At 42.7% G+C, this 26,434-nt stretch overlaps 1 protein-coding gene across 3 annotated transcripts in view; it reads left to right on the top strand.

Annotated features, from left to right (window-relative positions):
- tfap2c (transcription factor AP-2 gamma (activating enhancer binding protein 2 gamma)) overlaps positions 1-26,434 on the top strand; it is a 68,966-nt gene that overhangs the window by 20,885 nt on the left and 21,647 nt on the right. For all 3 annotated transcript variants that reach the window (XM_072556823.1, XM_072556824.1, XM_072556825.1), the window contains one exon: positions 24,046-24,271. In XM_072556823.1, the coding sequence (XP_072412924.1) occupies positions 24,046-24,271 (226 nt within the window). The remainder of the gene's footprint in view (positions 1-24,045; positions 24,272-26,434) is intronic.

Here is a 26,434-nt window from a genome sequence, read left to right as displayed (position 1 = left end):
TATGTTACATTCTCCTCCCACTCTTCCAAGAATCATATCATGTTCTGGGAAATTTTTGAATGCTTTCTCATTTTGATTGATACTAAGATAGTTATAAACTGAATAAGACTTTAAGAAATAGCAACAGGATTAGGCCATTCAGCCCCTCAAGCCTGCTCTACCATTCATCAGGTTCATGGTTGATCTGATATTCCTCACATTCACTTTTCTACCCCTTCCTAGTAGAATTGTAGAATCCCTACAGTGTGGAAGCAGGCCATTTGGCTCACTGAGTTTACACCAATCCTCCAAAGAGCATCTGACCTAGACCCAACCCTGTAACCCCTGTAACCCCACATGGGTTACCACTGAACTGCACATCTTTGGACTGTGGGAGGAAACCAGAGGCCTAGAGGAAACCCACGCAGACACAGGGAGAGCTTGCAATCACCCGAGGATGGAATCAAACCCGAGTTCCTGGTGCTATGAGGCAGCAATGCTAACCACTGAACCACGTGATACCCCTACTGATGCAGAATCCTATCTCTGTTATCCTGAAATATACATTTTACATAGAATCTGCCTCGACAGCTCTCCAAAGTCTCTCAACCCTCTGAGAGAAGAACTTACTCCTTATCTCAGTCTTAAACTAGTGTCCTTTTAGTCTGAGACTGTGCCATCTGGTCCTAGACCCCCCCCCCCCCAATGAGGGGAGACATCCTCTCAGCATTTAACCTGTCAAGCACTTTAAGAATTGAATTCAATGTGATCGACTCTGAATGTACCCATCACCATAACACTATCTGCAAAATGATGCTACCACTGTGTGGGTATTTGGGAATCTGAAACGAATGGTCCTCCCTTTTAACTGGTCCCACGCATGGTGATCTGTTGTGATTTATAATCTATTGTTGGCTGTACTAGCTCTGCCTGGTGAATTCCCTTTTGCTTCTTGTGGTGTTGACTTGAAAGTTGACCACTGCAATCTGAGGCTGGGTGCTCTCATTTCCATCTATATATGTTGTGCAACTTTCTCTCTCAGCTTTTCAATTGGGCATTTGATGGGTTTGCAATATGTGTAAAGTTTCCCTTCACTGTCGGCAATGGAAGCAGCTCTAAGCAGTTTTTATATCCGGTTGGAGATTGCATTGCAGCTTCTGGATCAGATTAATGTCACAAAACTAATGTTGGAACTTGGAGTGGTTTACTGCTCAGCAAACCCCAGAGCATCTCTGTACCAGACTTGCTCTTTCTGGGTGGTGAGAGTGTTTTCTGGGGAGTCCTGAAACCTGTCATAATGCATCACACTTCACTCAGGTTAGCTTGTTCTCATCTCATTTAAGGGCGGCATAGAGGTTAGCACTGCTGCCTCACACTACAATGGACCTGGGTTTGATTCCAGCCTTAGGGTGACTGTCTGTGTGGATCTTGCACATTCTCCTTGTGAGGGTTTCTTGCATGTGCTCTGGTTTCCCCCCACAGTCAAAGATGTGCAGGTTGGGTGGATTGGCCATGCTAAATGCAGGCTAATGGAGTTAGGATGGGGGCTTGCTCTTTGGAGGATCTGTGCAGAGCCCATTGGCTGAATGGCCTCTTTCTGCACTGTATGGTTTCTATGACAATCACTGTATAAGCATTGTGTGTGTGTGTGTGTGTGTGTGTGTGTGTGTGTGTGTGTGTGTGTGTGTGTAACAGGGTATAAGTTAAGTTCCATTCCTGTTTTAGAGAGCACTCTTAATCTTGAAGCATCCTGAAACCTTTACGGAGGAAGCCAATAATTACAAATGAATAATTGCATGATTGGCTACTAGGATTTGGGTGAAGACAATTGGATCTTTCCAAGACTGCCAATGGTAGATTTTGTTAGATAAAAGTGGCAAGTGATATGGACCAATGATGGATATATGGAGCTAAGTTGCAGATCAACTCTGTTCTAATTGAATGGGAAAAAAGTATTGACAGGTTGTGTGTTCTGAAGCTACTTGGATGCTGCCTGAACTGCTGTGCTCTTCCAGCACCACGAATCCAGAATCTGGTTTCCAGCATCTGCAGTCATTGTTTTCACCTCTGTGTGTTTCTGTGTTGAGTTCCTTACTATTGCCTGTGGAAGCCCTTGATCTGACAGGTGAGCTCCTGCAGGAGTTCAGTAAATGATGATATTTGTGATGAGCCCACACATCCCATGCTTGGTGGGCTCCTAATGCCAGAGGGGCCCCACGATCTTTACCCGATACTGGAAACTTGACCACACAATCCAGATTGAAATGTCAGTGCAACAGAAGAGGAGATGGTGTTGTAGTGGTAAAGTCACTGGACTCATAATCTATGGGTATGTGTTCAAATCCCAACACAGATGCTGAAGCTTAAATACAATTATTTACAAACAAATCAATAATTTTAAAGTTCAACTCATTAATGATGACTAGGTGATTGGTGATTGTTGTAATACCCATTTGGGTCAATTTCCTTTATCAAAGAAAAGACATCCTTGCCATAAAAGGAGTGCAGCAAAGGTTCATCAGACTGCTTCCTGCGATGAGGAGGGAATGGTTCAACCGGGTCTGGATTCTGTGGAGTTTAGAAGAATGGGAATGGGATCTGATTGAAACTTATAACATTGTGATAGGAGTGGACAGACTGAATGCAGGGAGGATGATACTCCCCACTATCTGGGGCTCCAGAACAAGCAGTTGCAGATTTGGCATACACAATACATTATTTCAAATGAAGTGAGGAGAAATTCCTTCACTCACAGAGTGGTGACAGTGTGGAATTATCGACCACAGCAGGTTGTGGAAGCCACAGCAACATAGATAGATTTTGAGACATTAATGTGTCAAAGGGTATGGGGAGAAAACGGGAGCTAGATGATCAGCCATGATCATACTGAAAGTTAGAGCACATGGTGGGCTGAAAGACCTGTGTGTGTTCTTGTTTTATGTATTAACACATGGCCAGAGCTGATGTTTTTCAGCAGAGACATGAAACCAAGGTCCAGTTTGTCCTGTCAGATGAACAGAATATATCACATCTTGGTGACAAAAATCAAAATTGCTGGGAAAGTTCAGCAGGTGTAGCAGCATCTGTGGACAGCTAGCTAATGTGGTATTCCTGTGTGCTACCAACTGCAGTGGAATAGTCTGCCACACGTGTTCAAGCCTCAACATGAAGTGTGACCATTTGAGCAAAACATCATGCCTCATAAACAGCAACGTCCATTTTTCAACAAAGCAGGAAAGCGTCATTAGTTTCAAAAGGAATAATAGTATGTTGGGGTATCACATTTTTATGTGTGAGTGTGTGGTATTTGTGTTTTGAGTGTATTATGTGTGTTATGTATCTCTGTTTTGGTGTGTATTTGTATGTGTATGCATTTAGTGGGTGAACTTTGCACCCTTTTCTCACACAATGTGAGTCTGTGCTTGGAAATGGAGGAGTAATTAAGGCTCTCATGTCATTGTGAGGAGACCTTTTGATCCATTGTGTCTGCTGATGCCTTATTCTCATTTCAAATTGTCTGCTGTCTGCTGTTTAACTTCTGGCATATTTACTCTCTCACTCTCCTCCACAGTCACCATTCTCTCTCTCTTTGGAATTCTTAGTCTGAACTTGGCCAATCTGTTATTGATAGCAGCTTTCAATGTCTTAACCTATCCCTTTGTCTAAACTCTTGCTCAAACTAAGCAGGTTGATCCAGGATCAGAGAGGATACCATGGTCATCCAGAGCTGCGATCCTGGGATCAGTGAAGGAAGCCAAATGGAGGTGATTCCAAATGTACACAATGGCCTCAATACCTCCTACTTTCTGTTCGATAACAAGAAGTAGGAATTATTTAAGAACATTGGAAGGAGAGATAGCCCCCTTGCCCTCCCCCCAATTCTCCAAAATAACAAAGCACCCTAGAATAAAATGTTCATGGTGGTGTTTGCAAAATTGAAATAGGTGGAGTGATCTGTTTTGGGCTTTCCTCATCCACTGACAGCTAATGGAAGGTTGATGTACTGTGAAACAAGGCTCAGGGCTATCATCATTAAGATATAATGTAGAGGTGCCGGTGTTGGACTGGGGTGGACAAAGTTAAAAATCACACAGCACCAGGTTATAGTTCAACAGGTTTATTTGGAAGTATTAGCTTTTGGAGTATTAGCTCCTCGCTCCGAAAGCTAGTACTTCCAAATAAACTTCTTGTTCGACTATAACCTGGTGTTGTGTGATTTTTAACTTCATCATTAAGATAGGTCACAGTCAGTCACTATTGCTGCTTGTGGAATATTGCTGAATTTGCCGCTGCATCTTCCTATATTCAAATAGTGATTAAAATCAGAAAGCATATCATTTGCTGTTTGGGATTGCACAAAGTTGTGAAAGGGGCTACTGCAATGCAGGTGCTTCACTCTTTTGACTGCATATTTGTGCTTTTCTTTGTTGGACCAAATGTTGTAATGCTGTAACCATCTTTGCATAGCCATTTTGAACAGTAACTTTACAAATGTTAATAAAAGCTGCTAACCTGAGTATTGCATGACCTGTGTGAAACAGCCTGATGATAAATGAGCTTCGGTGAGGTCCAATCCTACTAACATCTCGAGGATAGGTTACAGTTATTATTGGATTATCATATCCACACCATGCCCTTGAACAATTTGCTAGCAAAAAGTCACTTTCGAAATACATTGAGTTGATTTTTTTTGTAGGCAAGTGTGACCAATTTTTGCATAGCAAGGTCCTAAAAACCACTCAATGACCAGATAATTGTGCACTTTGACAGGGCTGATTGCAGACAGATTGTCAGCCAGGACAAACGACAGTGTCTGTGTAAGACGTGAGTAGGACATGGTAGGAGCAACCTAAAAGAGATTGCTCGAAAAAAATGTCCTTGATACAAATTTAAATGCATTGCTGGTCATAAGTATCCTGTTTGTAATCCAATGCTCAGTTACTGTACAGTTGTTTGTTTTTTTTTTGTTCCCATTTGCCATATGACTTCATCAATCTGCACACACTATGGAGTTGTCCTTTTGTATTTCCCAGAGGAACATTGGTGTGTTCAAGTAGGCACAGAGTGTTTTAGATTACTTACAGTGTGGAAACAGGCCCTTCGGCCCAACAAGTCCACACCGACCGCCGAAGCGCAACCCACCCATACTCCTACATTCACCCCTTTACCTAACACTACGGGCAATTTAGCATGGCCAATTCACCTGACCTGCACATCTTTGGACTGTGGGAGGAAACCGGAGCACCCGGAGGAAACCCACGCAGACATGGGGAGAATGTACAAACTCCACACAGTCAGTCGCCTGAGTCGGGAATTGAACCCGGGTCTCTGGCGCTGTTCTTGAAGGAGTTCAGTGTTGGGTACACCCCTCTGGTGGATTCTTGGGTCACTTCCATTTACTTTCCTTCACTGAGCTTAGATCATAGCTCAGAAAGATCTTTTTCTGACCCCAGATCATCCTGTTTAGTTGGCAGAACACACTTCTGGATAATTGAGACATTTTCAGTCAGTCTCTCTGCTAGTCTGTTCATCAGTTATACAAAGTCCATGCCCTGATTGTGGATTATGGTGCTAGGCATCCTAGTGTGACCAGGTCAACGCTTACAATGATCATTTTATGGCTACAGTGCAGGAACTGGTATAACAAGATAAACTGTGGATATGGTCTGAAGTTCCTATCCTACTTTTCCAGCCCCTTGTCCTGAGGGTATCTGTAACAATTCACAGTCGGTGTTCCAGTCTTAAACAGTATCTCTGTCTCACTCTTAGTATTTTCAGAACCAGGGGTCACACCATCTGAAAACATCCAGAACCAGTGGTCACAGTTCAAGGGTACAGAGAAGGACATTTAGGACTAAGCTGAGGAGAAATATCTTTACCTAGAAAGTGATGAGCCTGTGGAATTCTCTGTCACAGAATGAGGTTGAGGCCAAAATGTTGAATGTTTTCAAGCAGTTCGATGTATTTTCAGGGCTAAAGGGAACTCAAGGTAGGGGAGAAAGAGGGATCAGGGGTATTGAGTTGTTTTAGCCATGATCATATTAAATGGTAAAGCAGGCCAAAGAGTGTACTCCTGTTTTCAATGTATTTGTCAATTATCTTATTCAGTCCTCACACAAGGCCTCCCTTGAGCTGAATGGCTTTGAACAGTTCACTTTGTACAAACAGAAGCCATAAGCCTGAGCTCTCACTGATGGCTGCGGATAATTAACAGTTTGCTCAAATGATCTTACCGTCAGAACTGAGTGTAAAATGTTTAAGTTCATTTAAGTTCATTTTATAACTGCATTTATTTGTAGATTATTAGAGCTGTTTAGATGACAGTGAGTATAAACCAACTTGTGGTGTCCTTACCTATGAGTTCAAGTCCCACTCTGACCTGGGTAATTCAGAAATAACCCTCATCCTAGAAACCAATGGTGTTGGTTTAGGTCAAGCAGCTTAGTTTCCTCCCAAACTAAATATGCTTGTTCCCTTACAGTCTTGCTGGTTACTGTTCAACAAGTGATTATCCAATTTCCTGCTAAAAGATTAGGTTACTTACAGTGTGGAAACAGGCCCTTCGGCCCAACAAGTGCACACTGACCTGCCAAAGCACAACCCACCCAGACCCATTTCCCTCACACTACAGGCAATTCAGCATGGCCAGTTCACCTAACCTGCACATTTTTGGACTATGGGAGGAAACCAGAACACCCAGACATAGGGAGAATGTGCAAACTCCACACAGTCAGTCGCCTGAGGCGGGAATTGAACCCAGGTCTCTGGCGCTGTGAGGCAGCAGTGCTAACCATTGTGCCACCGTGTTGCCCATGGTGTTTGTGTTGTACTCTTAAGGCAAATCATGCCAGATGACAACTCGCTGAAAAATATTTCTCATTTTGCCCCTTGTTCTTTTGCCAATTTCCTCAAATCCTCTTGTTAGCTACCCTTAAGCATTGTGAATTTCACATTTACTCCATCAAAAATCACTTGTAATTTCAGTCATTTCTATTACTCTCTCCCCTCTGGTGGAAGATGAACAATTCCACCTTCTTTCTCTTGTTCACATAACAGCTTCCCTCTTCCCTATTACTTCCTGAACATCCATCTTCAAGACCTCCACATCCTTCCTAAAGTGTGGGGCTCAAGATTGTAGTCAATATTCAAGCCAGGGCCTAACCAGTGTTTATAAAAGTTTATCATTGCTTGCTTGTTTTTGCACTCTCTATTTCGAAAGTTCAGGATCCTGTGTGCTGTTTTCTTAACAGCTGTCTCAACTTGTCCTGCCAGCTTTAAAGATTTGGTTATATAAATCCTCAGGCCTTTCGGTTCCTGCACCCATTTTAAAATTTAGCCATTTTAGTTTCTTCCAAATAGATCTGTCAGTGATAGTCATTTACATTCCCCAGAGGTATGTTTATATATTTCTTTCTCTTCAGCTCTGCTTTCTGAAATTCATCCACCAACACTGCAGACATAGATCCTGTTTGGTGCAGCCATTTCACTGCTTATACCATTTACCTGTATTTATCTCAATTTACACATCCCATATTACAAGCTTGCCACCTCATTCATAAGCCCTGGTGGAAACTTAACTAACCGTGCAAATTTTGTTAACTTCAGTTAAATCTTTTCAAAGTTTATCTTCCACTATCTCATGGTATTGTGCTTGGGTGCCCATTGGAGATCCAAAATTGAGTTCAGGTTGGACTGTTAGGACTTGTCCATGTTCAATAATCTAACTGCATATGGATTCCTGAGGAGCATTCTTTGGTTTCTGAAAACTGAATGGATTGTAAGTGCTCAGCATTTGTAGACAATAAATTTTGTTCCTCTTGCATTTCATTACCAAAATCTTTCCTATCAATTTCAGTGGGTTGAAATAGAAAGGAAACACACTATCCTCTCTTGAAATCATACTTTGCAGAGCATTTGTACAAGAGCCAATTAATTTGGTAAAAAGAACATTACTTGGCAATATTCTCAAATGGAAACCATTCCATTAAATGTCAAGTAATTGAGCAACAGCTCGTTACCAAAGGTTCTGATTCTTTTTAAACAAATGAAGTTTAAGGTCTGTTGGCTTCATAGCAGAGACTGGAAGATTTTAGCAGTTGATTTGGTGATAAAATGAGGCTCTACACCTTACCTTCAATCACTACCCTAATCACTCTGTCTTGGAATCTGGGGTAGGATGTTGAATTTAAAAAATACTCAGAAAGACAGACAGTAATGTGGCATGTCACTGTAGTCTTGACAGTTTCTAATGCATGCCTGATGTTTACAGATCAGATTTCAAATCCTCACTGTGTAGACGCCGGCCATTTGGCCCATCAAGGCCACAGCATCCCTCTGAAGACTGTCCCACCCAGACCCATACCCCCACCCTATAACACCACATTTCCCACGGCTAACCCACCTTAACCTGTGCATCCCTGGACACAATGGACAATTTAGCATGGTCAATCCACACAACCTGCATAGCTTTGGACTGTGGGAGGAAACCAATGCTGACGCAGAGTATGTGCAAACTCCACACAGACAGTCCCCCAAAGGTAAAATCAAACGCAGATCCCTGGCACTGTAGGGCATCAGTGCTAATCACTGGGCCACTGTGCCACCCCTAAATGCTGAATGGTCAAAGGGAGACAGTAGTGTAGTGACAATGTCACTGGACTAGTACTCCAGGGCTAATTCTCTGGAGGCATGGGTTTTATGACTCTAGTGGTGCTGTGGTAGTGTCCCTACTATTGAACCAGGAGGCCTGGGTTCAAGTCCCACCTGCCCCACTGGTGTGTCATTACATCTCTGAGCAGGTTGATCAAGGCAGCCAGTGCAATTTTAACTTCAATTGATAAATATTACCTTTAGTACTGGTGGCCAGCAATCACCCATTTCTATATTAAAAAAAAACCTTGGCCAGGAAATCTGCCATTTTTGTCTGATCTGGGTACAGGTAACACCAAACCCAGAGCAATGTGATTGACTCTGAACCATTCTCCCAGTTGGTCCAGCAAAACCCTCAGTTGTACTAAACCAGTCCAGAAAAGTTAAATAAATAACAACAAACTCAATGGACTATTTGAAATTTATCTAGCCCTGGAACAGTACTGTGAATATCCCTACATCACCACAGACGGAAGCCAATCAAAGGAACGGCTCACTCATTACCACTTTAGAGGCAGTTAGGGTTGGGCAGTAAATCAATTTCATCAGTAAAGTTCACATCTTGTGAATGAATCAGAAGGAAGCTTTGTGCTTCAAAACCAACAAACAACTAACAGGCACTGGCCACCAGGAGCAGTCCTGTCCAGTGTTCTGCCATTTGTCTGTGGTATAACTGTAATTAGCAAGCACACACCCCCTTCCCTGTACAGCTTCTTGAATCAAAAGAACTTTTCAGAAGAACTCTATGCTTACACTCTGATCTGATCTATACACACATTGTCTTAAGACTCTGCTAGAATTTTGCCTCCTTTCCAATTCACTTCACCTTATCACAGGACAATGCAATCATCATTATCCATTCTGCAGAAGTCACATTTGTCAACAATTGCAAAACACAGGGATATACCAAGCTGACCATCACTAACTGCTAGCTGTTTACTCTCAGGCATCTGCAAAGTGTCAGGGACACCGCTACCAAGTTCCACTCTCAAATAGCCCTCTCCCCCACACGCAGTTTTGGCTCTTCTAAGTCTTGGAGAAAGTGAGGACTGCAGATGTTGGAGATCAGAGTCGAGAGTGTGGTGCTAGAAAAGCACAGCTGGTCAGGCAGCATCCGAGGAGCAGGATAATTGCCGTTTCGGGCATAATCCCTTCATCAGGAATGAAGGGCTGATGAAGGGCTTATGCCTGAAATGTCGATTCTCCTGCTCCTTGGATGCTGCCTGACCAGCTGTGCTTTTCCAGCACCACACTCTCGACTTCTTCAAGGTCTATTAATTTCAAGATCCCAACACAGCCTGGTCTAATGGTGAACCAAAGAGCTGAATTACTAAGGTGAGGTGACAGTGATCAAGGGACTTAGCAAACTTCAGGATGGATGATGGCAGACCCACTCAGAACCAACCCCTGCAGACCCCCTGAGACCCTTCCCACTATCGGTCACTTCTGACCTGGATTCACTGACAAACCTCAGCCTTGGGTAAGTACTAAACTGGCAGCAGCCACTGGCTCCCTGGTAGTGCTGTTGTTCAATAGAATGTGAGCCAGAGTTTTTAACAGCATGGTAAAAAGGCCCTTTGGCCTGTTGTGTCAATGCTGGCCATCAAGGTCAGACTCTGATTGGCTGGCTGGTGTGAGGGTCTCTGGGGTCCTGAGGGGAAGGCCTGCTGCTGTCTTGCCAAGTGCCTAAATTGAGCAAGTCATACAGACCTTGCCGAAAATTAGGCAATGTGGAGCTCTCTCCAGCCAATGACAGGAACTCCTTCCTCTATGAGATTCTGTTCATCATTTCAGAATAAAACACATCCAAATAAATCAGTATGTGCTCACAAATGTTTAATAAATTGCAATTCCCTTTTGTTTTATTCTTTCTTCAACATTCCATTCTTCCTACACTGTCTCAGTAATTATAACCCCAACCACTTCACTGGCTGAAAAATGTTTTCAGATATCCTGAGATCATGAAATGTATAGAAAATAAATTCAAGTCTTGTCTTTATCATCTTTGTACAATTACTGTGAAAACATGACTATTACAAAGCAAGTTAACCTTTGTAGGAAGGATGCTTTGAAATCTTTATAACGTTCTCAATGTTAAAATAAACTCAAGCAACCATAAAAGATACAGCAGGCTGGGACAGCTAGTTATAATTCAAAAGAATTTCAGCAACATGTTATAAATCACAGTGTGCAAACATTCAAAAAAGTCCCCATATGCTATTAATATTTGTTTTGTTCCTCACAAAACATTCAATTTCTGATGGTTGTTTTAAATCTCTCTGTATCTTAAATTTGGACAAAGATTGGATGTGTTGGCACAGATTGCCTGGAAATGGGAACTTTAGGGAGCTTGTTGAGTTTCCTAGGCTCCATCTCAGTTATAATTGCTCTCTCTCAGCTGCAGTTCTCAATCCTACAACTGCACATAAAGCAAGGCCACACTCCTACCCTCTCATCCTAAATTGTTGCAGCATTGCGCAAGATTTTAAAGTTATGAATAACTTTGGACAATTAGGCCTGTCTCTTAGACATCTCATCAAGGAGGTGCCCAGCCCATTGAAATGCATCCCGTGGTCTGACTGTATCCAGCACCAGTTGAGTTTCTCAAAGTTCAGGGAAATGGCTCTTGAAACTTGTCTGGGCAGCACAGTGGCTCAATGGTAGGCACTGCTACCTCAAAGCACCAGGAACCCTGGTTCAAATCCACTCTCTGTGTAGAGTTTGCACATTCTCCTGTGTCTGTGTGAGTTTCCTCCCACAGTCCAAAGACAAGTAAATTAGGTGGATTGGCTATGCTAAATTACTCATAGTAACTAGGAATTGCAGGCTAGGTGGATTAACCCATAGGAAATGCAAGGTTACAAGAGTGACAGAGAGGGTTTGGGTGTGGTACGTTTTGGAGGGTCAGTGTGGATTTGATGGGCTGAATGGCCTGCTACTACATTGTGGGATTCTGATTTTTCAGTGTAACAAGACAGCATTTTAAGGTCTAATCTCATCAATTGGAGATGGGAACCTACTTATTTTAAGGTTCTCTCTCTCTATCCCTTCTCTCTCTCTCTAAACAAATGGACAGAGAGAATTTCTGCTGGTCTGTGACTGAGTTTGAATAATTTTGAGCTACAAAAAATTAAGAATCATCTTATCTTATAATAGTTATACACTTGTTGCTATCTTAACAAGTGAGACTACAGTAGTAATTGTCAATCTGAATCAATCCAATCCAATGTCCTGTTTCTGTAAGGAATGATATTCCTGCAAAAGTCCCTGACGCAGTGTAGACCAATGGTGAGGCTAGTGTACATAGTTGGACACGTGTGTGTGTGCGTGTGCGTTAAATGAACTACTCAGCCCAGACTCACTCTCTGGCATTTGGACCGTAGCCAATCAGATTTGGTAACTAAGATATCTTAAAGTGTTGAGAGTTTCTGCTTCTGCCATTCTTTCAAATTGCATTTCCAGACCCTGATTACACCTGGGTGAATACATCTTTCTTCACATCTTAAATCTATGGCCCCTTTTCCCTGACCCCTCTGCAAAAGAAAATAGGCCCATTTGTATTGACACTCTCCAAGCCCCTCACAATTTGTACATTTCAATGAAATCTCCCTCAGACTCCTCTGTTCCAGGGAGAACACCCCGAGAACTCATAGCTACAATTTTCCAGCCCTGACACATCCCCGCACATCATCTGTGTGCCCACTCCAGGACAATAGTATCGTTTCCATAATGCTATGGCTAGAGCTGTGCTCTGTACAGACGTTCCACCCGTACCCAGGCGGATGCATTCCAAGACCAACCATGGATAGGATCGAACCCATTCATTTAAATGGGGAACCTACCTTCCTGGCAGACTCCTGGTACTTGGTTCTGGAACGTTCCCTGTCATATGTCTGAGCCATGGTAAACCACAGGTAATTGAAACAGCAGTAACAGGACCCACCGATATGGGAGTGGGGGGTTTCCCTGTACTCAGGTTGTGACCTAACTGTTGATTTATACAGTTTCAACACAATCTCCTTGCTGTTCTGCTTTATATCTCTGTAGTAAAGTTCCTTCTTAATCACCTTACTAACAGGTCCTTTGATCTTCAGGCCTCTGTGATAATTCACTCCAAGGACCTTCACTTCCTTTATATCCCTCAATGAATTGTGTATTCCGTTAGCTTGCTTGACCTTCCCAAATGTATCAGCTTACCATTCTCTGGGTTGAATTCCATTTGTCACTTCCCTGCCCACCTGACTAATCCACCAGGATCTCGGCCCTAATTCTGTCTTGTCCAACATGCCCCAGATCTCATCTCCTCCAGAACTGGTCCCAATGCCTGAAGAGTCAGAAGCCCTTTCCACCCACACATTCATTGATCTGATACTCCAATACTGTACACAGTTACGTGTGACCCTTGAGGTCATATGAAGGTGATCACGTTAGAGATCCTGCTCACAAATATTCTGCCTATCTCCCTGAATTCTGATTGAACCAGCTCATCTCTCTTTCAGCTCATGTTGTTGACTGCTGACTGATTCATCTCCCTCCCCAGGGTACTCAGTGTTATCCTTGACTCTGACATCAGGGAGGAAACACACGCCCTCCCAGATTCACATTTGAGATTGCAGAAATGCCTATCTGACCCCCTACTGAACTTGCTTGTCCAGCCTTTCTTGTACTGTCCAGTGTGTGGCTGAGCCACCTCTGATGCCATGGACTTTCAGGATCTTGGTAAATCCATATTTGAAATACAGTGGACAGTGTTTATTTCTTCATCTCAGGAACAATAAACTTGCTTTTAGGGGACTTGAAAGGAAGATGCACTGGACTGATTCCTGGAATGAGAGCAAAGGTTGAGCAGACAACGGACAATATTCACTTAAATTTAGAAGAATAAGAGATAATCTAATTGAAACATGTAAAATTTGTAACAGGCTTAATGAGTCAATTGCTGAAAGGATGTTTCCCCTGACTGAGGGCAGAGATCTTGTGGGATCACAATAAAGGATGCTTTTTATTCATCATTGGGTTGTGAACATCCCTGGCTAGACCAGCATTTATTGCCCATCCTTAATTGCTCAGAGAGCAGTTAAGAGCCAACCCATTGCTTGGGTCTGGAGTTACATGTAGTCCAGACCAGGTAAGGATGACAGTTTCCATCTGTAAATGACATTAGTTTTTCCGACAATTGACTCATGGTCATCAGATTTTTATGGAATTCACAATCCATCATCAGCCGTGGTAAGATTAAAACCCAATTCCCCAATCCAAGATCTCTGGATTAACAGTCCACTGATAATACCACCAGGCCATTGCCTCTGCACAATCAACCATTTAGAGCTGAGGTGAGGAACTCTTTGTTCACCCAGAGGGTTTACAGATCCCAGGCACTATGTATAGTCCCAATATTTCAAGATCCCAAGGGACGTAAGGGGATAGAATGGGAAGGTGGAAATGCTGTCACTGATGGGCGGTAGTTTCATTGAATAGTGGAGTAGGTTGGAAGGACTGAATGACTTACTCTCAATTCTATTTCTTATATTGTATGTTCTCCCGGTAAAAGAAGGGTTAATATAAAAAAGACCAACAAGTTACATTAAAAATACAATAACCACCATATGGAGACATTGCTCAGCTGCCTGTCAGATCTAAATTCAATCGAGCTGATGTCACACTAACACTTTTGATTCAAATTCCTCTCAACTCTACATTCCAGGCCCTTATTAAAGCTCCAAACATGTGGCATCCTTTGAGTGAATTTCCTGTTGTGCTGCTTTAAGTATCTGCTAGTGGTAGTGGTGGGTGGGAGGAAGGGGTGAGCTGACTGTTTGAAGGGTTTACCCATGGTGACCCTCCTTTGTGCCATTTCCTCTCCATGATTTTGTACTTTGTTCATGAAAGCCAAGGAAGAATAGGGCATGTTGATGTACCAAGATGAATTTATGCTGATACAGTATAGATTTATTTCAGTGCTGTGTTAATTTATATTGGGGCATTGTTGTTTATTCTTAGTAGCGTGATTCTTTATAGTAGGAGTGTCTTCATTAGCCTGTAACACTTCCTACATAAAGGTGGCACAGTGATTATCACTGCTGCCTCACAGTGCCAGGGACCAGGGTTTGATTCTAGCCTCGAGTGGCTGTATGGAGCTTGCGCATTCTCTTAGTGTCTGCTTGGGTTTCCTCCGGGTGCTCCAGTTTCCTCCCACAGTCCAAAGACGTGCAGGTCAGGTGGATTGGCCATGCTAAGTTGCCCTGTAATGTGCAGGATTGGATATGGGAAATGCAGGGTTACAGGGATGGGCTGGGACTGGGTGAGGTGCTCTTCAGAGACCTGTTGGGCCAAATGGATTCTGTGTGGATTCTGTGAATCTATGATATTGTGCGGTTCTCCATCACTGCTCTTGAGTTTTGTCCAGTGCATAATCCAAGCCACTCACAATTGGAAGGGACCATGGTTGTGATGATCCAGGTGGTTTGAGGTGGGTTTCTAGCTGCAGCATCATTGAGTTAAAGGAAGGAATAAATGGAGCAAGCTCTATACTTCAGACTGCTGCCCCAATGTCCCTCAGAATGGCTGCATGTGTCTGTCAGATGAAGAAAGACTTTCACTTTGTGTTGAAGCTTGTCAGTATTCATTGTTGGCTGGTATCCTGTCATCAAATCACTCTTCATTTACATTTGGCAAATCCTTGACACTGATCCAACTCCCACAGAGGCAGCTCTCAGAGTGAACAGAACCTCCTGACACTCCTGTTCTTATCTGTCAGCCAGGGCTCCCTGATTGGACTAGATTTATCCCCAGTCAGGGAACTCACATTGTATGAGATCCACTCAGCTGACCTCATTACAGCTGTTAAAGGTCATACATGGGAACCTATGATAAGGAAGAGGCCATTCAGCCCCTCAAGCCCTGCAACTTAGTGAAATCTTGTGTGATCGGTATTTCATCCACTCACCTATATTTCCTCCATACTCCTTAATACCCTTACCCACCACAAATCTATGTTAGTGTCAACTCCAATTGAATAGCATCCACGGGAGACAGTGTTTCACATTTCCACAACTCAGATGGAGTAATTTCTTTGATCTGCTCTTAGCAGATACCTTTTCTGATTTTTAACTCTTCTAAGAAATCACCCTTCAACCTTCTGTATTGGCAGTGAAACAAGCTAAGTTTACAAAACCTATTCTCGTAATTAAACCCTTTAAGTCTAGGCCTCATTCAGTTAACCCTTTGACCTCATGGTCTTTCTCAGGTTATCTGCAATAGTGTAAGTCATTCCCCAGCAAGGACACAACCATGTTTAGGGGAAGATTGGGAGAGAAAAATACTCGACAGACAGACAGGGGCTGAATATCACCATTCCTCAGTCATTTCTGTCCAGACACCAATGGGTCGATGAGTTCCTGAGTCGTGCAGATGAAAGATGGTTTCAACTTAAGCACTACTGACCACAAATCCATGGAGCAAGGCCAGTCAGGGAAGTGTATAACAGGACTATTAATCAGAAGATGTCCCTTACCCACCATCTCATTGCTGCTGCTGTTACAGATTAGCAGAAAATTGCAGCTGGCCATCCATCCAACCCACCCACCCTCACTCTCAATTACCTGACCCACCTCCTCGCCTCATCCCCTCAGATTACCTCACTGCCTGCTCTCCATATATTAATCCATACGTCCTCATTCTGGCAGTCAAACTGAATCTTCCCCAACCTGCAATAGTTTTACAACAAATTAACAAATAGACACTGAATGTGAAAAGAATGCGATTTATTTGAAACCCTGTATGACTTTTATTCGTAAACCTTTTGTGGCAGTGCCCAGATTAAATTGTGCATTCCTACCAACGCTGGGAAAATGCTGGGATTTTGAAAAGCTAACTGAGGGCAGACATTGGGTGGACGTCTTGGTATCACAAGACAGCTGTCACTCAGATCATAGACACACCCATGGGGATAGAGGGAGTTTTCTACCAGCTCAACACCTTTATAATTATACTACAGTCCAGCTCAACACCTAGAAGACAGTTGGAGATTTAAAAAGGTGGGTAATTAGACAGAGCAGAATATTTAAATTGGATTGCAACCTATTTTGTTTAAGTTTCATCACTAAAAGCTGATGTAGTCGCAGGACACAGTGGTGCTGTGGGAGTATAACTTGGTTAGTAATCCAAAACCCAGCCTCTGGTCATGGCAGATGGTGAAATGTGAGTTCAATAAAAATCTGGAAGTCATGGAAATAATGTAATCACTGCAATTTTTGTAAAAATCCATCTGGTTAACTAATGTCCTTTAAAGATGTAAATCTGCCATCCTTACCCAGTCTGGCCTACATGTGACTCCAGAACCACTGCAATGTGGTTGACCCTGAACTGCCCTCTTGTACAATGGGCTAAGGAGATGCCCACATCCCCCAAAGGGGAGAGAAACACCAAAACAGCAACTCACTGTCTGCCTCCAGCATTCATCCCTGTAGTTGACTCCTGCTCCATTACGCATTCATTTGACTGATAATTGTGACTTTCCTGATGAAGACCTTATGCCCGAAACGTTGATTCTCCTGCTCCACAGATACTGCCTGACCTGTACTTTCCCAGCACCACACTTTTGACTTTGATCTCCAGCATCTGCAGTGCTCATCCCTGACAAAAATAGGACAAAAGATTCAAATTAGAAAATGAGCTGATGTGTATTTGAGCATGGAACAGTCATTGGCTGGTTTCAATATTCGTGGGTAGTTGGACTGAATGAATTTTGGTTACTGGTGGTGAGGTCTGACACTGAGAAGACTCAGGAAGGGCAATATGGTGGCTCAGTGGTTAGCACTGCCACATCACAGTGTCCGGGATGTGGGTTAGATTCCAGTCTTGCGTGACTATCTGTGTGGAGTTTGTACATTTTACCTGTATCTATGAATTTCTTCTGGATTCTCTGGTTTCCTTCCACAGTCCAAAAATGTGCAAGTTAAGTGGATTAATCTTGCTGAATTACCCCATAGTGTCCAGGAGTGTGCAGGTTAGGTGGGTTAGCCATGGGAAGTGCGGGTTTATGGGGATAGATTGGGAGAATCTCGGAGGGTCAGTGTGGACTTGATAGGCCAAAAGGCCTCATCCCACACTTTCGGAATGCTGTGATATTAGGAGTAGAGCCATTCTGTCCAGTTGCATGGTTGGGAGGGAAGAGCAAGGTACTAGGGTAGGTGTTAGGGTGATGGAACATACAATGGGACCCAGTGAGAGGAGGGTAGAGAAGGAATATGGGAGTGAGGGCACACTGAGTTGTAACTGCCCTCATTGTCATACAGACATCTGAGTGGGGGCAAATAGACCTTTGAGCTTAAGTCTCAACCAGTTTGCTTAGCTGAATCTCACTTCTATGTTTGACTTCATTAAATTTGAATTTCTGTAAGTTCTGTCATTATGAATGGAAGACCCTTCATTGCTGGTTGGGAACTCCTGACCTATTAATAGCCAGGGACACATCCTTCGAAGGTGGGTCAACCTTTAAGGAGATCAGTAGGAGTCAGGTTAATATTGACAGCATCTGTGGAGAGAGAAAAAGGAGTTAACAATTTCAATCTAATATGAGTCCTCTTTGAAAATTTCTCCAGCCCTTTGTGGATTTATTTCAGATTTCCAGTACATGCAGAGTTTTATTTCTGTTCAGCAATGAGATCGGGTGGTTTGTTGTAACCACACAGGGCACAAGTTGCTCCTAAAATATACAAAATTGAAATCTTCTCTATCGGAGCAATATTTCAATGTGAATCTGTGGCATTGGTGGTGGAAGCAATGTGTTCAAACCTAAATGAGTTTGAAATCTTCCAGAAGGTAACATTTGGCAGAGGCAGTATCGACTGTTTATACCTCCCACAATTACACCAGGTAGTGAATTAAACCAGGCAGTGCAAAGCAATCTCTTTTCATCACTATTGGAGTCATACAAAGGTACTACTGACAATGTATTAAACGTTCCAACTATCTAAGACAGAACGAGCATTTCAGAAATTTTCACACCTTTTTAAAGTGATTATCTTAATCCTCTGTGATTAACAAATCTCATCATTACCAGTTTTTTTACTGTTGCATGCATACATACATTTTATACCTGATTTGGGTTTTCATAACCCCTTCCAGAGCTTTACCAGTATTGAAAGGAACAGCCTAAGTTTAAAATTATGGTGCCATTTCCTTGAAAATAACAAGGCAGGTCATTTAGCCTCTGGCATGTACTTTTCCTAGATGTTAACGCAAACAGTTCTATCACTCATTTCTGACATGAGAAATGAACTGAATAGCAACACACTTAGTATAAGCTATAAGTGTGGTGGTGTAGACAAGCAGGAGGCTGGGAGAACACAGCAAGCCAGGTAGCATCAGGATGTGGAGAAGTCAAAGTTTTGGATATAACCCTTCTTCAGGACTGTAATGTGTGATGGGGAGCACTATCTGGAGACTGGGGCCATTAAGCTTGGACAAGAGTGAGAATTGCCAGGAGAAGATTAACATTGATAAGTGGGCACTGAGTGTTGATGGAACAGGTTGTGTACATTGCTTGGGTGGGGGGGGGGGGTTGGAAAGGAGGAGGAAGCAAATATTGCTGTGGGTTGGATTGCATTTTTGGGAGGGTGAGTGAGAGACAGTAATCCAGGATTGGGTTAGGTGAGAATCATTGAATTCCTAGAGTGTGATCCACAAGACCCTCAAAAGACCATCCCACCCAGACACCCTGCACTTCCCATGGCTGATCCACCTAGCTTGTACATCCTGGACACAACGGACAATTTAGTATGGTCAATCCAACTAATCTGCACATTTTTCAGCAGTAGGTGGAAACCCAGACAGAGTCCATGCAGGCCTCACAAAGACAGTCACCACCAAAGATGGAATTGGACCTGGGTCCCTAGCATTGTGAGGCAGCAGTGTTAACCACAGAGCCACTGTTCCAGCCATGAGTAGTAGCATTGTTCCAACATGCCAGCATTTTAAGTTATATTGCTTAGCATGCTTTATGCACATTAGGGAAAGTTCTAAGTACATTTGTTAAAAAAACCCCAGCATTAACATACGACAAACTGCTTAAGTCTCCTTAGATCTGGCCATCTGATGTTGGAAGTCATGCAGCAATTTGGATTGGCAGATAAACTGGGCGATTGGGAAGTTTAATGTCCCGTATAAGTACTGCACACGTCAGCAGTTTCTCAAGGCCCCAGGGCACATCAGAGATGTATGTCGAGATATTTGCCCACATTGAAGGGTTTGGGGCACTATAGAATGTGACTGCTCGGTATTTCTTTAATCCATCAGTAAAATGCCAATTGTGGCTGTCATTGTGTCTTCCAATAACAGGCTTTTCCTGCATTCAGGGAAATATTTATCTGGCTAAAATACAGCAAGTTGCTCAGTGAGAACAGTTTCTGATTTCCTGACTGAAGCTGGGCTCAGGTCCATTCTGTTCTTTCTTGTGTGTGTCTATGTATTGTGTGTGACAGTGTATGAGATTGTGTGTGTGTCAGCATGTGTTTCAGTGTCTGTGAATGCCACGAGGCAGGTTGGTCATTAAGCTGCTCATAACCAAGCCTGTTTCTGTCCTCCCTAAACCTCGTTACTCTCTGAATAGGAAGCAAGGGGCTCACTGAGTGGTAATCAGGAACTGGGAGCTGGGATTTATCCTGTTGAAAATGCTCAGTGCTTCACTGTGTCCATGTGCACATGGTAATAGAGCACTGTTTTTGTGAGTCCTGAGCTGATTATTGTACAAGTATTACCTCAGTAACGTGTTCAGAGATGTTAATACACACCTCTGGAGCAGTTTAGATTCAAATTCCCATCTCAGAGGCAGAGATACTACCACTGGGCCGCAAGAACCCTGGAAGCAATTATTTTAATCAATCTGTTCAGGCATCTTACTTCACACCCCAAGGGCAGGTGGGACTTGAACCTCCTGGACCAAAAGCAGGACACTACCACAGCATCATAAGCCCCAATGCTTGGAGTGTACTGTATATGGAAATCTCAACGCATAATTGAAGGCATCTTAAAGAATACACTGCTGTATCCAGTGTTTGTTGGCAACCAGATCAGTTTGGTGGCTTTTACTTTGGGCTAATAATCTGATCCTGGTGATTAAATACTTGTAGGAATTGGCGAGGCATGAATGTGCCCATGAGGTGCTCAAATATCAATCTTACATTTCTGCTCCTCGGCTGTTTTTACACTTAAATTTAGACACGGTTGCAGACTAGTTTGATGCTAAGATGCAAGGCATGATAAAGGAAGAGCACAGTGTTTGAGCTAACTGGGTGAGATTGCACTTTAATGCTTCAATGTGTGTAGATGCTCTACATCTGTTATCCCTGTAAAGGGTTGATTTTATTGCACGTACCCATGCCATTGTCCAATATACAGCAAAGGCTCCAGTGATAAGATACCATTTGATTCCTATTGAATGAGGTATACAAGAAGGCAGTGAGGGGATTGGCTAAAGAAATTAGGATACTTGCTGCAAAGGCATTGTGAAATTATGGGAAAGGGAGCTAATAGCATCAGCTCCTTCCTCGGAGTTTTGAGTATGGTGAGAGGTTAAGGGCCCTGTAAGCTAATTGATGTCTACATCAACTGAACCACAGTGAGCTCAGTCCTGGTCAGCAGATTGAAGCTGAATTCTGAGATTTTCCCTCTGAGTCTCAGCTGAACAAAAGAAAAGTTGTTAATAGACATAACTTACCCAATAGCAATGGGCAAGTCCAACTGTCAGCCAGGCTGGGATTCAGTCCTTTCTCCTCTGATTAGAAATCCAGTACCTGATTATGTTGGGGATAAAGAGGGCCTGAATGGTCAGTTTTACTAGATACTAAAGCTATTATTTCTGTGCCTTGCACCTTACTTGACAGTACGATTTGTTGCATGTTAAACTACATTGAATTATGGAGAAATGGCCTTTTGTTCCAAGTGGTCTATACTGGTGTTAACAATTTAGGCCAATCGCCTCCCACTCTTATACTCCCCAACCTTCCCAAGTCCTCTCTTCCTTTCTGTACATTCAGCCTTCCCCACACGCACATCACTGGCCAACACCATATGGCAGGTTCCACATTCTTATCACCTTTACCCTAAATTGCATTTTTGATTTGTTAGTGACAATCTTGTATTCATGCTGACTTGTTCTGGATGGCCCCACGATTAGGGAATAATTTCTCCTCAATTCCCTTTTCCAACTCCTTCCTAGTATTAAATACCTGAATATTAATAATCGTACCACAATAATTATGACAGTGCCATTAGCTTTTGATGCTGTAACGTTCTGGAATAATAAGTAATCAGCCCATAATAACAAAAGTCTATTGAATCCCCTTCATGTTCTCTTTCTGAGAAAGAAATCAAATCTGCTCAGCTTACACAGACAGTTGTGCCCTCTCCATTCATGTAACATTCTTGTAATCCTTTCCTGTACTCTCTACAGTCTCTTCAATGACTTGCTTGTAGTATTGAGAGCAGAGTGCAGAACAAAACTTCAATTTCTGTGCTGGATGACTCAATGACTCTATAAGCATAGTCCAGAAGATCAAAGAAACAGTTACTTATACCCTTTTTATGGTATTATAGATATTTTCTTTAGATACTTTCTACAGAGATGCAGTTTTCATCAAGAAGAACTGGATAGTATTCTGGTAGTTCAGCAATGTGATAGTGTGAGTCACAGTTACTTCACTTCTGCTCATGGGACTAGCATGCCATCTTGATGTATCTTGTGTCCATGTGGTTGGTGTGGTTCCTTTTCATGTGTAAATGGGACAGTGTGCAATGGCAAAAGTGTGTCCGTGATGAATTCCTGGTAGAGCTGATATAATCAGTCCAATTCTTCAGAGTGGCACTGCAGTTCATTATTGAGGGAGTGCTATATTTTCAGAAGGGCCTTCACTAAGTGTAGTGTTAGACTCTATTCCTATTTGCCTGAAAAGGTGGACACTAAAAGACGATGTGTAAGGAATGGTAGAGTTTGTGGGTTAGTAAAAGAGCTGCTTCAATCATGTACTTTTCCAACTAGTTCCTTTGTCAGGGTAGGAAAATGGCTAATAACCATTCTCAAACATCCATTAGACCCCAACTATCTGTTATTTCACTCAGTATGACCCACTTCATTTCTTGTCACCTCTCCTGCCAGATAAGAACAGGTGGAATATTATCAATCTGGCTTAGGTTACAGTTAACACTTAGGTAAAAACAATGACTGCAGATGCTGGAAACCAGATTCTGGATTAGTGGTGCTGGACCGTAACGTCAATTTTACTGCTCCTCCGATGCTGCCTGAACTGCTGTGCTCTTCCAGCACCACTAATCCAGAATACAGTTAACACTTGTACATCAGTAATTACTAAAATTCTTTTCTGTCTATGTTACATCTAGATCTGGCTATTCTCGTGCATATCCAACTGGCCTCCCATCTTCCATCTTTCATAAGCTTTCAGCTCATTCAAAACTTTGCTACTAATAACTAGGAGAAAGTGAGGACAGCTGGGCATCAGAGTTGAGAGTGTGGTGCTGGAAAAGCATAGTGGGACATGCAGCATCCAAGGAGCAGGAGAATCGATGTTTCAGGCAAAAGCCCTTCATCAGTACTCCTGATGAAGGGCTTATGCCCAAAATGTTGATTCTCCTGCTCCTCAGATGCTACCAGACCAGCTGTGCTTTTCTAGCACCACACTCTCCACTGCTACCAATAACTCCCTAGTATTGTTTATCCAGAACTCCCCCACCCCGTTCATTCTCTAATGCTCCAAAATAGAACCTTGGGACCTTCTACCATGTTAAAGGTGATATATAAATGAAACTTCTTGTTGTATTCAAGCTTCCACTTTATATTGAAAAAGTTGCTGTTACCATAGCGACTCAGCAGTAGATGCTAACATGTCTCCATATGGAATTGGTTCAACTTGTTTGGATGTCAGTGTTAGCTTTCAGCTTTAGAAAGAAGTTTATGCATTCATTTGAATAAAATAACTAGGACATCTGAGCCTTAGTTTCTGACTTAGCCTAACTCCATTGACTAGCCTGCCTCAGTTGAAGTCTTTCTTTGGTTGTGCCTGTACTGGTAGAATCCAATACTTCACGTTTTTCTAAGTTCTTTGACAATTAGTGCTTTCAGCTTGTGCTTTTGAATTGGTATCTGTCAACTTTTTAATTTGAATTCCTTCCCTATCTCCCTTAAAAGGGTGCACACTCTCAGTTTCCTGCAAGGCAATATAACTGACCATACGCTGTATATATAGAATCCACTGTGAGAATATGTACAGCTCCCACAAGTATTCAATATGGGGCTTAAGGACATAAATCGGGCTGTTCTGTTTGATACACAGCAGCCAAAGTTGTTTCTTGTGCCCTTTAGGTTATTTGTGACAACTGATTTATTTGTCTTTCCTTTCCAAGGGCCAATATCAATGTCCAAAAGCACAGCATTGTCTGCACTAACCTACCAGAAGGAGAGTTTGACTGGGGGCGTTACCAATCCCAATGAAGTCTTTTGTTCAGTTCCTGGCCGCCTCTCACTCCTGAGTTCAACATCCAAATACAAGGTGACAGTGGCTGAAGTCCAGAGGCGCTTGTCTCCTCCTGAGTGTCTGAATGCTTCCCTTCTTGGTGGAGTCCTGCGAAGGTGAGTGAGAAAACTGCTGAAAGAAGCTGGTGGGTGGGAGAGGGCTGCTTTATAATAAAGTTCCACACAAGTAAATTACTTTGAAACTTGTTCAACAACTTCATGTCAGTTGGAATTTACAAACTATTATGTAAAGAGGGCAGCAAGAGTAATGCATCTTTTAGGAGGCTCCAAACCAGTTGAGAGCCAGTGAAAAATTTTTGATGTGTAGTTACTATTTCAATGAAGGAACTATGACTGATAATGTCGGCATTGCAAGCTCCCACAAACAGTATTATGATAAATGACCAGATAACTTGTAATAACAGAAAATGCTGGAAATACTCAGCAGGTCAGGCAACATTAGTGAAGAGAGGAACTTGAGTCAATGTTTCAGGTTGATGATGTGGGATGATGAAGAGACTTGCCAGGTTTCAGACACGTAGAGAATTGGGAATGCCAGTGACAGGGTGGAAGGTGGTGGAGATTGAATGGGAAATAGGGATGATAGTGGAGTCAACAAAATAAAGTATATGTCAAACGGGAAAATTGGAACAATTTCTAACAGCTGCTGTCTGAAATACTGAGGAAAGGGTTTAATCTGAAATTGTTAAATTGAGTTTGATTAGATTAGATTACTTACAGTGTGGAAACAGGCCCTTCGGCCCAACAAGTCCACACCGACCCACCGAAGCACAACCCACCCATTCCCCTACATTTACCCCTTTACCTAACACTACGGGCAATTTAGTATGGCCAATTCACCTGACCTGCACATCTTTGGACTGTGGGAGGAAACTGGAGCACCTGGAGGAAACCCACGCAGACATGGAGAGAATGTGCAAACTCCATACAGTCAGTCGCCTGAGTCAGGAATTGAACCCAGGTCTCTGGCACTATGAGGCAGCAGTGCTAACCACTGTGCCACCCAAGAAGAATGGAAGATTGGAAGATGGCTAGACAAAAGATGAGGTGTTTTTCTTCAAGGTTGTATTTGACTTGAACAATGTAGGAACCCAGGGATAAATTAGGACGATGGTGAAAAATAAAAATGACTTGACAACTAAACTCAGCACCACGTTGATCATGCAGACTGAATGGATATCTTCAGTTAGCCAGTCTAGATGTGGTCTCCACAGCAGAGGGAACAGTATCAGCAGCAAATTCTAAATTGAGACAAGGAAAGTTTGGAGTCTTGGAAGGATTAAACTAAAAAAAGGTTGGAAGTGGGCGTCTTGCCAATGTGAAAGATTGAGTATTAGGGGCGATTGACAAATGGATTGGGATATCAGGGACAAGGAATGATTCCTTTGGAATAATGTGAAGTGTGGGGTGAATCTACAAAAGATGATCTGCTGACTGTGGACTGTGTGGTGGAAGGTAAGGGTGAGGGGGAAATACTAAGGAGGGTATAAGGGTAGGAAGCAGAAATGCATGAAATAGAGTGATGTGGTTAAGAACCCTGTTGTAGTGTGGAGATTGACACTGTTAGTACACTTGCAACTGAGAAATTGGATGATCTTTTGTAATCTGTTTCTGTGACTTCCGGTTGGGGAATAAACATTGGTCTGAGATCCTGTGGTCCTCTTTGAATAGTACACAGAACTTTCCCATCCATCTGAAAGAAGAACCTTTGACAGTGTAGCATTCAGTTGGTGCTGTTCCAAAGTGACAGTCTGGATCCTGGGCTCTGCAGTGATATTTTAATAATGCAAATAGTGGGTCATGACTAAAACTTCAATGACATTCCACCATTGGATCCTTTTTGCATCTTGTCCAAAGGGAGTAAGGCTTCGCAAAATTCCTTCTGTATCACTTTAGTCAATGACAGTGCTGAGCTAATGTAGGATTGCTATCAGTTAAGAGAAGTTGTTACCATTTCTGGTACGAGGGTTGGGTGGGAAGTCATGAATCAAGGTCACAAGCCAGTTGGACTGAGAGCAGCCCCCTGCAACCTTTGGAGTTGCTGCAAACTCCACACATCTGCTCAATTGTACTTTATTTCACACTGTCAGCTTGAGAAAACCCTTCAGGATACACAGTGCTGATCTAGGATGACTGAAGCATATGGAATGTCTACCAAAGCCTCTTGGCATTTTGGATTCTTTACAGCTACAGGCTATCTTCTTTCATTGAATTTAAGTTGAAATTAATAGACTCTGATTAGATCATGTTTGAGTACTA

This window comes from Chiloscyllium punctatum, chromosome 37 (genome assembly GCF_047496795.1).
Source record: "Chiloscyllium punctatum isolate Juve2018m chromosome 37, sChiPun1.3, whole genome shotgun sequence".
Classification (NCBI taxonomy): Eukaryota; Metazoa; Chordata; class Chondrichthyes; order Orectolobiformes; family Hemiscylliidae; genus Chiloscyllium; species Chiloscyllium punctatum.
The sequence above is the reverse complement of the archived record's forward strand: the minus strand, read 5'-3'. Positions and strand labels throughout refer to the sequence as shown.